This window comes from Sander lucioperca, chromosome 21 (assembly GCF_008315115.2).
Source record: "Sander lucioperca isolate FBNREF2018 chromosome 21, SLUC_FBN_1.2, whole genome shotgun sequence".
Classification (NCBI taxonomy): Eukaryota; Metazoa; Chordata; class Actinopteri; order Perciformes; family Percidae; genus Sander; species Sander lucioperca.
The window spans coordinates 3,027,564-3,043,272 of NC_050193.1; the positions used below are offsets into that span (position 1 = coordinate 3,027,564).

The window sequence follows — 15,709 nt, forward strand, 5'->3', positions numbered from 1 at the left end:
TTGAGGGCCGAGCATAATGCGTTAATTTTTTTTAATCGCATACCAGCATTTATTAATTTATTTTACACTTCACTCGGCTTTGCGTCGTGCCTAACAGGCTACTATTTTGACCTTTTGCAGCACCGTTACTTATCATCAAGCTGCCACTTTCTCGTAACACATCCTGCTGCTGCAGGCTGCAGGCATGATGGAGAAAGACAGCAGCAATAACTCTGAATGGAGCTTTTTATTTTCCAAAACTCCCGGACGGCTCGTAGACAAGTCGAAAGCCATATGCACATTGTGTAAAGCCGAATTAAAATATCACGAAGCACGTCAAGCTTGAGCTACCACCTACGGAGCTAAGCATATAGTTCAGTTAACGTGATGCTACCCGCAAGCAGTATTTTGGAGAGTGCTACTTGCCAACCTGTGGATGAAACCAAATCCCAAAAAATTACTACAGCTCTTGCGAAACGGGTGGCAACTAACTGCAGACCTGTCAACATCGTAGAGGACTCAGGTCTTAAAGACGTACTACGGTTGGCATGTTCTGACCCGTCTCATTGCCATCGAAGGGGACAGCAGCTCCACACACAGCCTGTATGACACGGACAAAGCAGCCACAGTGGAACTGCTGCAAGGTGCTGCAAACGTTGTCTCATTAACCGGTCACTGGACGTCAGTGAGTAATCAAAATTATTTAGGAGTTACTAAACTTAGGGGTTATTGACTCTGGTAAGGATAGGGATTTTTATTTGCAAAATAATAGAATTTTAATCATGTGATAAAATATGCGATTAAAAAAAATGTATCATTTGACAGCCCTAATATATATGGGAAATGTTGAAATATGTTCTGTGACTTATTGATCTTCTTTGTTGTTGTTCATTCAGGAAGTTATCGTGGAGTTTGTAAGCGTAAACTCAAATCTAACCAGCAGAAGAAGTTCCAGTGTGTGTTTGAGGGGATTGCTAAAGCAGGAAACCCAACCCTTCTGAATCAGATGTTCACAGAGATCTACATCACAGAGGGAGGGACTGCAGAGGTCAATGATGAACATGAGGTCAGACAGATTGAAACAGCATCCAGGAAACCAGACAGACCAGAAACAACAATCAGACAAGAAGACATCTTTAAAACCCCACCTGGAAGAGATGAACCAATCAGAACAGTGATGACAAAGGGAGTGGCTGGCATCGGGAAAACAGTCTTAACACAGAAGTTCACTCTGGACTGGGCTGAAGACAAAGCCAACCAGGACATCCAGTTCACATTTCCATTCACTTTCAGAGAGCTGAATGTGCTGAAAGAGGAAAAGTACAGCTTGGTGGAACTTGTTGATTACTTCTTTAGTGAAACCAAAGAAGCAGGAATCTGCAGGTTTGAAGAGGTCGTGTTCATCTTTGACGGTCTGGATGAGTGTCAACTTCCTCTGGACTTCCACAACACTGAGATCCTGACTGATGTTACAGAGTCCTCCGCAGTGGGTGTGCTGCTGACCAACCTCATCAGGGGGAAACTGCTTCCCTCTGCTCGCCTCTGGATAACCACACGACCTGCAGCAGCCAATCAGATCCCTCCTGAGTGTGTTGACATGGTGACAGAGGTCAGAGGGTTCACTGACCCACAGAAGGAGGAGTACTTCAGGAAGAGATTCAGAGATGAGGAGCAGGCCAGCAGAATCATCTCCCACATCAAGACATCACGAAGCCTCCACATCATGTGCCACATCCCAGTCTTCTGCTGGATCACTGCTACAGTTCTGGAGGACGTGTTGAAGACCAGAGAGGGAGGAGAGCTGCCCAAGACCCTGACTGAGATGTACATCCACTTCCTGGTGGTTCAGTCCAAAGTGAAGAACATCAAGTATGATGGAGGAGCTGAGACAGATCCACACTGGAATAAAAAGAGCAGGAAGATGATCGAGTCTCTGGGAAAACTGGCTTTTGAGCAGCTGCAGGAAGGCAACCTGATCTTCTATGAATCAGACCTGACAGAATGTGGCATCGATATCAGAGCAGCCTCAGTGTACTCAGACGTGTTCAAACAGATCTTTAAAGAGGAGAGAGGACTGTACCAGGACAGGGTGTTCTGCTTCGTCCATCTGAGTGTTCAGGAGTTTCTGGCTGCTCTTCATGTCCATCTGACATTCATCAACTCTGGAGTCAACCTGCTGTCAGAAGAACAAACAACATCCAGGCTTTCTAAAATCTTCAGAGACGAAACAAAATTCTACCAGAGTGCTGTGGACAAGGCCTTACAGAGTCCAAATGGATACCTGGACTTGTTCCTCTGCTTCCTCCTGGGTCTTTCACTGTAGACAAATCAGACTCTCCTACGAGGTCTGCTGACACAGACAGGAAGTAGCTCAAAGACTAATCAGAAAACAGTTGAGTACATCAAAAAGAAGATCATTGACAATCTGTCTGCAGAGAGAAGCATCAATCTGTTCCACTGTCTGAATGAACTGAATGATCGTTCTCTAGTGGAGCAGATCCAACAGTTTCTGAGTTCAGGAAGTCTCTCCACAGATAAACTGTCTCCTGCTCAGTGGTCAGCTCTGGTCTTCATCTTACTGTCCTCAGAAAAAGATCTGGACGTGTTTGACCTGAAGAAATACTCTGCTTCAGAGAAGACTCTTCTGAGGCTGCTGCCAGTGGTCAATGCCTCCAACAAAGCTCTGTACGTGCACACACAACTATCCAGATTAAATGGAGTTTTTCTTTATTCAGAAAAATAATTTTTCTCATGTATTGCTGATTCCGCTTAAGGCTAAGTGGCTGTAACCTGTCAGAGAGAAGCTGTGGAGCTCTGTCCTCAGTTCTCAGCTCCCAGTCCTCTAGTCTGAGAGCGCTGGACCTGAATAACAATGAGTTGCAGGATTCAGGACTGAAGCAGATGTCGGCTGGACTGAAGAGTCCACACTGCAGACTAGAAACTCTAAGGTTAGTGTACTGATATTTGAGAAAGATGACCACCTAAGCTCTTTTTTTCTTAATGTATTAGTTATTAAATGGATGAAAATTATTCTTTAAGGTTGAGTGGCTGTAACCTGTCAGAGAGAAGCTGTGGAGCTCTGTCCTCAGTTCTCAGCTCCCAGTCCTCTAGTCTGAGAGAGCTGGACCTGAGTAACAACGAGCTGCAGGATTCAGGAGTGAAGCAGCTGTCGGCTGGACTGAAGAGTCCACACTGCAGACTGGAAACTATTATGTTAGTGTACTGATATTTGAGAACGATGACCACCTAAGCTCTTTTTTCTTAATGTATTCATTATTAAATGGATGAAAATTATTCATTAAGGTTGAGTGGCTGTAACCTGTCAGAGAGAAGCTGTGGAGCTCTGTCCTCAGTTCTCAGCTCCCAGTCCTCTAGTCTGAGAGAGCTGGACCTGAGTAACAACAAGCTGCTGGATTCAGGAGTGAAGCTGGTGTCTGCTGGACTAAAGAGTCCACAATTCAGTCTAAAAACTCTCAGGTTAGGATTCTAATATGTTTCAAAGTTTACCCACTAAGCCTTGAATGGCTTTATGTATTTGATTCATGAATTTACTGACTAAAGATCCTTTTCAGGTTGAGTTGTTGTAACCTCTCAGAGAGAAGCTGTGAAGCTCTGTCTTCAGTTCTCAGCTCCCAGTCCTCTAGTCTGAGAGAGCTGGACCTGAGTAACAACAAGCTGCTGGATTCAGGAGTGAAGCTGGTGTCTGCTGGACTAAAGAGTCCACAATTCTGTCTAAAAACTCTCAGGTTAGGATTCTAATATGTTTCAAAGTTTACCCACTAAGCCTTGAATGGCTTTATGTATTTGATTCATGAATTTACTGACTAAAGATCCTTTTCAGGTTGAGTTGTTGTAACCTCTCAGAGAGAAGCTGTGAAGCTCTGCCTTCAGTTCTCAGCTCCCAGTCCTCTAGTCTGAGAGAGCTGGACCTGAGTAACAACAAGCTGCAGGATTCAGGAGTGAAGCAGCTGTCGGCTGGACTGAAGAGTCCACACTGCAGACTAGAAACTCTCAGGTTAGTGTACTGATATTTGAGAAAGATGACCACACTCAAAATAATTCATTGGATGAACATGATTTTATCATGCCACCTATATTCCATCTAAACAAACCAAGTTAAGTCAACTAACCATCATGTTATTTGAACACAGCATACATGTGTTGTTTACACATAATATATTAGTATATGCATTCAACTAATTTACATCTTGTTGAGTATATATGTTTGTTCTTAGTTAATTTAGTTAAATCAATTTGAGTTCATTCTACATTGGTCAAATACTTCAGTAGAACAAAATTCCATCTTGACATATCAACTCATATAGGTTATGCCAGTTATAGTAATGTCAGTGTTGTTGAATGAACTGATGTCAATCTTGCTGGTTTAATAGTGTTGTATTCATAGGACAAGAATGTATTGTATATGACCAAACATGCATACAAAATGACAACATGCAAATCCACTTTACATTTTTTATTTATGCAACATCAGGCTTTATAGAACATTTTATCTGCATTACACACATAGCCTATTGTAGCATTTAGCTACTGAACAATTTACCAGATAACATAACAAGATGTTCTGATATCAGTATCGGAATAGTGCCTAAAATGCTGGTATCGGCAAGTACTGGAGTTTATGCACCAATCTAATACGTAATTTAGCCAAGAAAGAAAATCTACTTTAAAGTAGTAATTTTTCTTCTTCTGTTACACTCACTGTCAAACTAGATACAAAAGTTCAATGGCGTTCATTGTTTGTGTATGATCGCAAAAAGTTTATCCTGAGTCACATACAACAATGATAGCAATACTATCACATCCAGTACACGGATAGTACAGCTGTTAAAACATAATAAAATGTACCACACTGGTAACAACACACTGGTATGGGATCGGTACTTGGTATTGGCTGATACACAAGTTTGGGTATCGGAATCGGCAAGGAAAAAATTGTATTGGAACATCTCTAAACTTAAAAGCTTCTTCTGGAAAAGTACAAACACATTTTTCACATAAGTAGAAATATCTCAGACCTGTTAAAAGAGGTTTTAACTTGTAAACGAAAAGTCCTTGTGAAAACTAGGATAACAAAAAAAATTGCCTTGTAGACTTTTTACTTTAAGCACATTTGCTCCATGAGCTTGTTTTTGGGGAATTGTGCTTTGGACAACGAGCTCTGCCCATCCAGATTCATGAGAATCTTCTGCATCGCTTCAAAAGTGCATTTGAGGTCTGGTGGGTAGCTTTACGTTTTTACAGTCTGTGTCCATTTGAGCAAACTAAAAGTCCTTGTGAAAACTAGGAGGCAAAAAACTAAACAAAAAACAATCTGCATAGTAGACTTCTACTTTGAGCAAATTTACTCCATGAGCTTGTTTTTTAGGAATTGTCTGCCCATCCAGATTCATGAGAATCTTCTGCATCACTTCGAAAGTGCATTTTAGGTCTGCTGGGTAACTCAGGTTCAGACAGGATATTAGTCCAGATAACAAAGCACAGGAGTCCCCAATGTTTCCTAGCTCACTGAGGACCTCCACACCTTCCATCAGGACACAGATGTCCTCTGGGTTATCTTCAGGCTCCGCACCCTCCTTCAGTATGACATACACCCCCATCACAGTTTGACTCCATGTCAGTCCAAACTTACATACACACTAATAAAACACACTTAAGAATATTATAATTCATTCATACCAAGTCTGTTCTGAAAAAACGCAAATTCCTTTTACACACTGCACCTTAAATACCTCAAATTTATCACCATGAATTTCTCCTCTGAATTTATCACACCAAGTAGTGATGTAACAATACACTCTTTTTTTTCACGATTTAAAGTTCACGATACGATTCCTCACGATTTTTTTAACAGAATGAAATAACTGAAAAACATTCCTTTTATATAAATTGTGCAAAACAAGAGATGTGTCCTCTTACCAAATGTGCAACTGAAATACTATTTTATCTTAAATAAAAAAATTAAAATAAAGATTAAAGAAAGGCATGTTTATTGCTAAGGCCATATGGTTACATTTAAATGATTTATTTAAAATTAATAACTTATAACAATTTTTCACCACTCATTTGCTTTTTTAACGACAAAAAGAAGAAACAGAAGGATATTTCATAATAATATTGAATGCAACACAAGCTTACGTAGCAGGACCCAAATGCTACACTAAGTCCCTTATACAACTCTGGCTATGGTGTCTCAAAGCGCAGCAAGTCTCCTTTGTCTCTTTAGCCGTAGACTTTTATGTTGTGTTGGTGTTGGAATCTTTTCCAGTGAAATACAGCCACAGAAAAGACCATTTAGTTGTCAGCATTTAACCAAGCTAAGGTTACCTGCTGTATGTTAACTAATATTAAGGCTGGTTACACACTGGCTGCGTCGCTTAAGCATGACGTTTCTGTTGCGTGGATTTTTCTGTCTTTGCACACCAGAAACATGTCTGACGCAGAACTGCTGCTGCTGTTTCCCATTGATAAAATGAAATACCATGTTAAACATAAATATAAACTGATCTGATTACAACAAGGACAACGTCGGCAGTATTGACAGCAAAATAGGCTACAAAATATTTTGTTCTGTATGCGCTAGGTGCACAACAATGGAATTAGAATTTCCGGGTTGTCTGCGGTGAGCTAGACCACTTCCGGTCACTGCTTCCGTCGTTAGCGCCCTCTAGCTTACCTGACAACCGTGGTCCAGCGTACTGTAAATAAACATGAGTCTTTTTGGTAATAAAGCCGGTAAGCGTTTAAAACTTCAGCACCAAGAAAAGAAGACTTCTCTTCACTGCTGTGTACCGCTGTGTACCAATTCATCGAGGTATAACTCAATCCTGAGTTTTCATCGTTTCCCTGTGGATGAAGAGGTGAAGTCTGTGTGGACAGCAAAGATTCGACGGGAGGACTTCTCCCCAACTGACGGTACTCGAGTGTGCAGTGTTCATTTTTTACCTGGGGATTTTGTGGGACCGCGACGTTTGAAGAAGGACGCAGTACCATGTCTGTTCGCCTGGAACAAATTTTCTATTCCGACACCCAGGCTCAATGTCTGGCAACGTCACCCGAGACCTCCGACCCCAGAGTTACTGCCGTCTGAAGAAGAGGACAGCGTTCAGCCTATGGAAGTCACCGTTACCGACCACGACTACTGTGTCACTCCCAACACCTCCGTGGTAGTTTATGAGCTGACCAGGGAAAACGAGAAACTCAGGGAGAAGATTGAGCAGCTCCAACACCAGCTGGAGTCTCTGCAGCTGCGGTCAACTTTTGGACTCCAACGCATCGCCGGATCCGACGAGGATATTCGCTTTTATACAAGGTTTGTTTACTATACTGTTTATTATACTGATTGTGTGTGTGTGTGTGTGTGTGTGTGTGTGTCTTTGCAGCCTATCCGATAGCAATCCTAACTATCAAATCTCCACAGATCTGTTAATGTTAATTTCTGTTTATTATCATTGTATATTATAAACCAAATGTGTTAAGGTCTTGTTGTTATTTCAGATTTGCATCGTACAAATCTTTCCTGGCCTTTTGGAAACAAGTGGAGCCAGCTGCAAACACAAACTTTGTCAGAATCTCCTCAGCCAATGCTGCCTCTGCCAATGCTGCCTCAGGTATCCCACACCGAGCTACAAAACTGCTACTCGTCGATAAATTGCTGCTATTTCTGATGTATCTTTCTGTGGGCCTGCCTCTGAGGGATCTGGCCAATCGTTTCTCAATTCACCGGACCACCGTCAGCAGGATTATCACATCATGGACTCACTTTCTGTATCACCTGCTGGGCTCCATTCGCCTGTGGATACCACCAGAGGATGTCAAAGCACACCTCCCACCAGAATTTGCTGCATTTCCTGACACACAAATGATCCTGGACTGCACAGAGATATGTTGCCAGACCCCCTCCTCTCTCCTTCTGCATAGCGAGGTTTATTCTTCATATAAATCTCATACTACCTTCAAAGCTATGATTGGCATCGCTCCCCATGGTCCCATCACCTTTGTTTCCCCGCTGTATGCAGGCTCAATGAGTGACAGGGAAATCTTCAAATTGTCTGGTATAACCAAATGCCTCACACCAGAAATGGCCATTATGGTGGACAAAGGCTTTCTAGTGGACAACCTTGTCGCTGGAAAGGTTTATCGACCTGCCTTCCTGGTAAAGAACACCCAGATGGCCAAAGAGGATGTCCAGCGCACTCAGTCCATTGCCCGCCTCAGAGTCCACGCTGAGAGGTGCATCAGGAGGGTCAAGGAGAACAAACTGTTTGAAAAGGTCATACCTCTGTCCATCTCTGGGTCTATTGACCAGCTGTTTTCAGTTGCTTGCCTCTTGGTAAATTACCAGTATGGGCCCCTTGTCAAGGCATGGGCAACCCAACAGTGATAAGTCTGTATTCAATACCAGACTGGCACTTGTTTGGACTTTTCTCTTCATGGAAAGAGAAGACATCCAATTTGTTGATAAAAGAAATTGTAAAACTTCTGGACTACTACGTACCTTTTTAGTTTGTAACATTTCCAGTAATTACGTAAATTACTACAGACAAAAATGTTTTTAGATTACATTATGTGCTTACATAATTGCAAAAGGGTTCTTGACTGTTGTAGAAAGAAGTGGCTGATCTTTAATGCAATATCTACATTACCCATTATCAGCAACCATTCATCCAATGTTCCAAAGGCATATTCTGTTTGCTAATCTGATATTATTTTAAAAGGATAACTGAGAAAACATCAGAGAACCGTTTTGCAATTATGTAATCATAATGTAATCTGAAAACTGCTGCTCTGGTGAAAAAAACAAAGCAACTGATCTCAGCTGGTATTCTGTTTATAATGGAGTGGAATGGACATTTCTAAGTGACCCCAAACTTTTGACCGGTAGTGTATTTCTCAGGAGTTGGTGACCCTATTCTGCACTGCGATTAATGTGTTTTATAGTTTTACAGTCGTTCTTATTTCTTGCCATGGGATTAAATCCACCTGCTGTAGCATGTCATCCCTGTGGAAACGTACACAGCCTTCCTTACATACATTCTATTTGCAATGGTCTGTCTCTCATTACAGAAGATATAAAAAATGCAGAGGTGTAATAATTTAGTCCAACTTCGGAGGTTTTTGCCTGGTACATTTCAGGGCTTTGCAGGACAGCTCAGGTTGTTTCCAGAGAGATTTCCATGGTTTAATTCATATTGATTAGTGTAATTTTCACTTAAATTATTCAAAATGTAAAGATGAAAAGTTTGTAATTTCTGTATTGGTGTTTAATGCTTGTGTTTTTACTCTGTGTTCTCAATGGCTGTGTGTGTGTGTGTGTGTGTGTGTGTGTGTGTGTGTGTTTGTTATCTCAGTGAGGATAGTTCTGTGTGTTTTGAGACGTGTTAATAGTTGTGTTGTTAGGAATGGGTTTTGCAGGACGTGAACTGTGGAGCTCAGGTGACTGTTGGTAGTGCAGACTGTGGTTAGAGTTTTGCACATTGAAAAAAATACTGTAATTGTACTGTTTTGTAACCTGTGATATACTGGTACCTTTCAGTAAATTATCAGAAGTTTACTTGATGTTTACCTTGAATTTTATTGCCTCTTATACAGTGGCTGGGCCACAAATACATCAGATATTTTTACAAATGGCACCTTGTATAGGTTTGTAATGACAACTATATACAGTACATAAACAAATGGCACCTTGTATAGGTTTGTAATGACAACTATATACAGTACATAAACATGAAACTATTTACAGACACGTGCATGTGTACATTGTAATGAGAACTACTGAGATTCAATTTTACACAAACACGTATCTAGGGAGAATGGGGTGATTCAAGTTGTCATGGAACATGATAAGTAAAAGTAGAAAAAGAAAAAATCCCCCTTCTCCCTGATGACTGCAGCCACCTCTGGGTCCTTGTAGATCCTTTGAATGACCATGTCCTCCTCTGCAAAAACAACAAAGTCACACCAGTCCATACCTGTCAGCAGGAGTTGCCCTTGGACCTGCCAGTAGTAGCTGTGTTGCTTTTTTAGCTTCATGGAGTCATTGTGGAGCTTCAGGTATTTGCAGTCAACGTAACTCTTAACATTGGGGCATTTGACCTCCAACAGGCCAAAGGGTGGGTTGTCTGTGGGGTCAAAAACAACACCATCGGGAGAAGACCCTAACCAGGGGGCATCAGGGTGTATGACGAAGCCACAAGGCCAGTAGCTGTTGTTCTTCACTTTACAGTACTCTTGAATGGCCTGTGGCTCTAATGCCAGACCTCTTTTCATGACCGATGTTTGGGCCACACCCCTGAGCAGTCTTTCAGCGAGATGTTCTGCTGATGTCTGACCACGAACATGACAAACCTCCCTAAAGTGAGAAGATGTTAATCTCATCTTTCTGACCCGATGCCACTCCACAGACATACTCTGGTCCCTTGTTGCCACTTCTATTGCCCTTGCCATTTCCAAGTTGGTCAGTATAGATTGCAGATGCAGTTGCTGGTGGAGACTGCATACAAACTGGCAACAAGTGGGCTCCAATCTGTAGCCATCCAAAGGCAGAGGTGGTGGTGTAGGAGCTCCAGTGTGGAGTAAAATGATGCGGCTCGCTGGCACTGGCTGCTGGTAAGAGATCAGGCTGCCCTCCTGAACTTTTCCCAAAGCTGACTTGACCAGCGGGACATCAGCACTGATGGACATGGTGGTAATAAGGGGTGCTATGTCAGGTGAAAAGCCTTCATATGCTTCTGTCACTTTCAAAACATCAGGATCAGGCATATCCCCCCGCATCGCCTTGTAGAGAGTGCTCCTATGTAGATTTTTATATCACAATTCAAATTAGTAAACATGTACCTATACATATCTGTGTGACCACATTTTCATGATTATTTTTTTAATTAAGACCATAACCTACCTGACACCACTGGCAACTGTCCTTTGTTTGGGCTTGGCAGACATCACAACCATATCACTGACCCGGCCTGGTTTTACACCCTATCAATCAATGATAAAAGTAAAAAGAAATGGCATCTCAGAGGTGGTTAAATGTAACGTGTGGAAAATGTTATCTTTGTGCACAGACAAATAGTCCAGGCAAAGTAGCGTTTTACGACAGACTAATTGTAAAAGTTTTTTTGCAGCTTAGATCATTTCTATGAGGTTCTAGAACAACATACTAAAAGTCCTAAGAAATCCTAGTTGAGGAAATAAGTTTAATTCTCATCAATCCGAGATGTGTGCCAATAAGGCCAGACAACAATACACCCCAATGGGGCTATTTTCTTCCTTTACTCCTATCAAAAATGAAACTTTACACAATGAAAGTACCCATGAAATGTACATTTTTTGTATTACAAGTTTCTTTGAAAATTAATTTTAATATGCTAATAAGCTATACACTAATCGAACATGCCCAAAATACACCCAAATAGGCTTAATATTTTATGGATTGATGATAATTAAACTTATTTCCTCAACTACGATTTCTTAGGACTTTTAGTATGTTGTTCTGGACACCTTATAGAAATGATCTATGCTGAAAAAAAATCTTTTACAATTAGTTCTATTTTTGGCTCTAAAATTAGTTACTTTGTCTGGACTACACCTGGCACATGTGGCTACTGATATTAATAATGCTCTGAAAATGACCATAGTCCTTGGCTTGTGCCAGCGTTGCTCTGTCTCGGTGCAGCTAAGGACTGGGGGTACAGCAAGGAGGCGGAGCTGAGAGTAGGTCGCTGTCTGAAAAAGGAGAGCCACAGTATGGTTGCAAAGTGCCTTGCCAGCAGCACACGAGCACACCGTCTCATACAGCTGCACTGGGGAGGAGTCTTCAAGGACAATCTAGGAAGAAAACAGCAAGAAAAGGTTACTACTCACGCATAACTAACCTTAATCTAAGCCAGTGTAGTATAATGTGATGTGAACTATATCCTACTCTCAAGTTGTGAGGTCTCTCCTTTTTCCTCAGGGACCTGTGGCACATAGCTCGCACACTGACTCTCCCTGTGCCTGACACTTTGTTTGACACTGAGTTTGGGATAACATCACATTTATTATCATTTAAGTGACACATCAAGATCGTTTAGGAATAATGACATGGTACAATCACTCAAAAGTGATATGGCAATTTTTAACAGAATAGCCCCGTTTACATGACACCTTTTGACTTTTAACCCAATTATGATGGGGTCCGATCAAACATCCATTTCTTTAATCGATTGATAGAGGTAGTGTGTTTATGTACACATCTATTTGATACGCTATTCCAATCAAGCAGGAAATTAGTTACGTTAGGATCTTGTGAACGGATTGACTTTCAATCTGACTAAAAAGGGGTGTAAATGTAAACGAAAGGATAAAACAGGATAAAACTATCTACTATAATCATGTGAGATATGGCCAACCCTAGAGGAAAACCTGTAATTCCCATAGATGATTTAGTTAGTTAGTAACATCAAGCTACTGCTAACCCGACCTAGTTCTAGTTAGCTAGCTAGCTAACTCAGCTGTCACCGAAGATATGACACAGTAAAAAAAACACGTACCTTCATAGTTGTCAATGAACTGAGAAATGTACATTTTGAACCCCTTCTCTCTCTTACTCCTGGGAGCAGATGCAAAGGAGTTAGTAATCCGGTGCAAATCACTGATGGTAAATTTAGGTAGATCTTGCAGGCTTCTTGTATAAAACAACGCCATCTTCAGGTCAGAATGACTCAGGAATGAGGCGAGCGGAAGTGGGACGGCTTACCGGAAGCAAACCGGATGTCGGCAACATTCTATTCATGCAACTAGTGAATTGACAGGTGCAATATTAGAAAATCGATTTTTTTTTTTTTTAATTACATTACTAACTACATTATACTTTCAAAACATTAACATGTCATTTATTAATATGTATTTTTGTCAAAATGTAATGTATATAAAGATCTTTTCCCATTCTAATTTGCCTGGAAACGCTTCCAGCACACTTGTGTGTGGCGTGAAAAATAGGCATCGGTTCTATTTCTAGCATTCACGCGTTTTCGGCGCGGCTTGAGCCACGCCTGAGACGTGCGTGTCACGCAGGCAGTGTGTAAGCTCTAACCTGTTACCATGGGAGCCGAAATATAAATGGACACGCCACGCAGCTGACACGCTCGCGCAACGCATTCAGTGTGTAACCGGCCTAAGAGACCAGCCCTAGACTGTTGCATCGCGCATGCGATAAATAGATAGATATAGATATCTCAACCGGTTGTAATCTTAACACATTTAAATTGATTTTTAACGTCCCAAACAGTCAAAAATAAATCAACCCCGGAGGGGCGAGGGAAGTCACTAGAGTCACACGGGGCAAGGGAAATTGAGGACAGTGGGTCCTAGGGAACTGAGGACAGAGGGGCCTGGGCACCGCAGTGCTGTGGCCAACTAGGTCTGGGGTCCAGGACTGCGGGCAGCAGCGAAAGTGTACCCCTAGGGCGGCCGAGCAGGCCATCGAGGACCTGCAGGTCGAGCAGGACAGCGAAGATCCTCAGGCAGCCGAACAGATCAGCGAAGGTAGAGCCCCTCAGGCGGCCAAGCAGGACGTCAAGGACTCTGAGGCGATATCCCTCTGGAGGCCATCTGTGAAGGCGTAACCCCTCTGAAGGCCGTCCGCAAAGGCGAAACCCCTGTGGTGGCCGTCCACGAAGGCGAAACCCCTCTGGTGGCTGTCCGCAAAGGCGTAACCCCTCTGAAGGCCGTCCGCAAAGGCGAAACCCCTCTGGTGGCCGTCCACGAAGGCGAAACCCCTCTGGTGGCTGTCCGCGAAGGCGAAAACCCTCTGGTGGCCATCTGCGAAGGCTAATCCCTTCTGAAGGCCGGCGGCAAAGGCGAATCCCCTCTGAAGGCCGTCTGCGAAACCGAAACCCCTCTGGTGGCTGTCTGCGAAGGCAAATCCCTTCTGAAGGCCGGCGGCGAAGGCAAATCCCCTCTGAAGGACAGGCAGACCGTGCAGGAGAAGGGGCAGCTGGGCTCAAGACAGGCGACGAGTCAGCTGGGCTGAAGACAGGCGACGGGTCAGCTGGGCTGAAGACAGCTGGGCCAGGTTCCGTCAACAAGGCAACAGGATCAGTAACAGGCAACAAGGCAACAGGGTCAGGAGTCGGCAAATCCGCCAACAGGGTAACTGGAGCAGAAGTCGGCCGCACCACCGTCAAGACACGGGGAGCAGGAGTCGGTCGGACCACCGACAAAACAAAGCAGGAGTCTCTGGGAAGCCGGGCACCGGCAAAGTCTCTCAAGCTCCGGAAACCGGCAACGTCACTGGGAGCAGGAGTCTCTGGGAAGCCGGGCACTGGCAAAGTCTCTCAAGCACCGGAAACCGACAAAGTCACTGGGGTGTCGGGCAAAGGTAAATTCTCTGGGAGGTCAGACGACGTAGACTCTGGGAGGTCAGTTGACGTAGATTCTGGGAGGTCAGTCGTCGAAGACTCTGGGCGACTGGAAAACTCTGGAAGAGTGGTCGTCGAAGACTCTGGACGACTGGAAGACTAGAAAAGCGGTCGTCGGAGACTCTGGACGGCTGGACATCAGCTGAGACGTTGGACGGCTGCACGTCAGCTGCGGTTCTGGGCAGCTGCACGTCAGCGGCGGTACTGGGCGGCTGCACATCAGCGGTGGTTCTGAGCGGCTGCTAGCCAGCCGAGGATCGAGGAGGCTGCTAGCCAGCCGGGGTTCGGAGAGGCTGCTAGCCAGCCGGGATTCTGGAAGGCTGCTAGCCAGCCGAGGCTCTGGGAAGCTGCTAGCCAGCCGAGGCTCTGGACGGCTGCTAGCCAGCCGAGGCTCTGGGCGGCTGCTAGCCAGCCGAGGCTCTGGGCAGCTGCTAGCCAGCCGAGGCTCTGGGGGGTTGCTAGCTAGCCGAAGCTCTAGGAAGCTGCTAGCCAGCCGGGATTCTGGAAGGCTGCTAGCCAGCCGGGATTCTGGAGGCTGGGTTCTGTTATGTGAGGCTGGAGAAAATGCGGACCCAAAATGCAGAGGCAGAAAACCGAGGATAATTTAGATGTGAAGATTTAATTCAAACACAAAAATCCAGGGTACAAAACCAACAGGAATACAAAAATAGTGAAAATGCAAGAAATAACATAAGGAGTATAAACTGAGGAAGTCCAAAATGCAACATACATGTCTCAGAGCACGGAACTTGTTCTAAATTACTTGCCTGTAGAAATAAAAGGTGAAATGAAATAATTGAAATAAATACATTTCGGACAAATATTTGGTTACAAAAAGATAAACACTGAACCAATCGCGTCCACCCAGGCTGCTGTGCCACACTACACCCCGTAACGCCCTGCTGTACCCTACTATGACATGAACTACTACGAATACCATTGTGATCACTGTTTCACTATCTTTATTATGACTATTATTGCCACCATTCACCACTCCCCCAACTGGTGCCGTCAGACACCGCCTACCAAGAGTCTGGGTCTGTCTGAGGTTTCTTCCTAACAAAAAAGTTTTTTCCTTGCCACTGTCGCAATAGCTACTGCTAATGCTTGCTCTTGAGGCAACCACTGTAATAGTTGGGGCTTCGTAAACTACAGAGTTTGGTCTAGACCTACTCTATCTGTTAGGTGTCTCGAGATAACTCTTGTTATGATTTGATACTATAAATAAAATTGAATTGAAATGTTGAAAACAAAAGCAATATTTATGTTTCAAATAGGCATTTAAGTATCTGTAGTTACACATAACAGACATT

The 15,709-nt window shown here is 43.5% G+C and overlaps 2 protein-coding genes and 1 long non-coding RNA gene across 3 annotated transcripts in view; 1 reads left to right on the forward strand and 2 right to left on the reverse strand.

Moving 5' to 3' along the window:
* The window catches only part of LOC116049982 (keratin, type I cytoskeletal 13-like), a 511,520-nt gene that overhangs the window by 358,944 nt on the left and 136,867 nt on the right, over positions 1 to 15,709 (reverse strand). The gene's annotated exons all lie outside the window — the stretch shown is intronic.
* LOC116050016 (NACHT, LRR and PYD domains-containing protein 3-like) overlaps positions 1 to 15,709 on the forward strand; it is a 271,266-nt gene that overhangs the window by 192,569 nt on the left and 62,988 nt on the right. Inside the window, 4 exon segments of the mRNA XM_035996640.1 lie at positions 876 to 2,664; positions 2,754 to 2,927; positions 3,019 to 3,192; positions 3,821 to 3,994. Of these exon segments, the coding sequence (XP_035852533.1) occupies positions 876 to 2,664; positions 2,754 to 2,927; positions 3,019 to 3,192; positions 3,821 to 3,994 (2,311 nt within the window).
* Positions 1 to 15,709, reverse strand: part of LOC118494134 — an 87,252-nt gene that overhangs the window by 59,549 nt on the left and 11,994 nt on the right. The gene's annotated exons all lie outside the window — the stretch shown is intronic.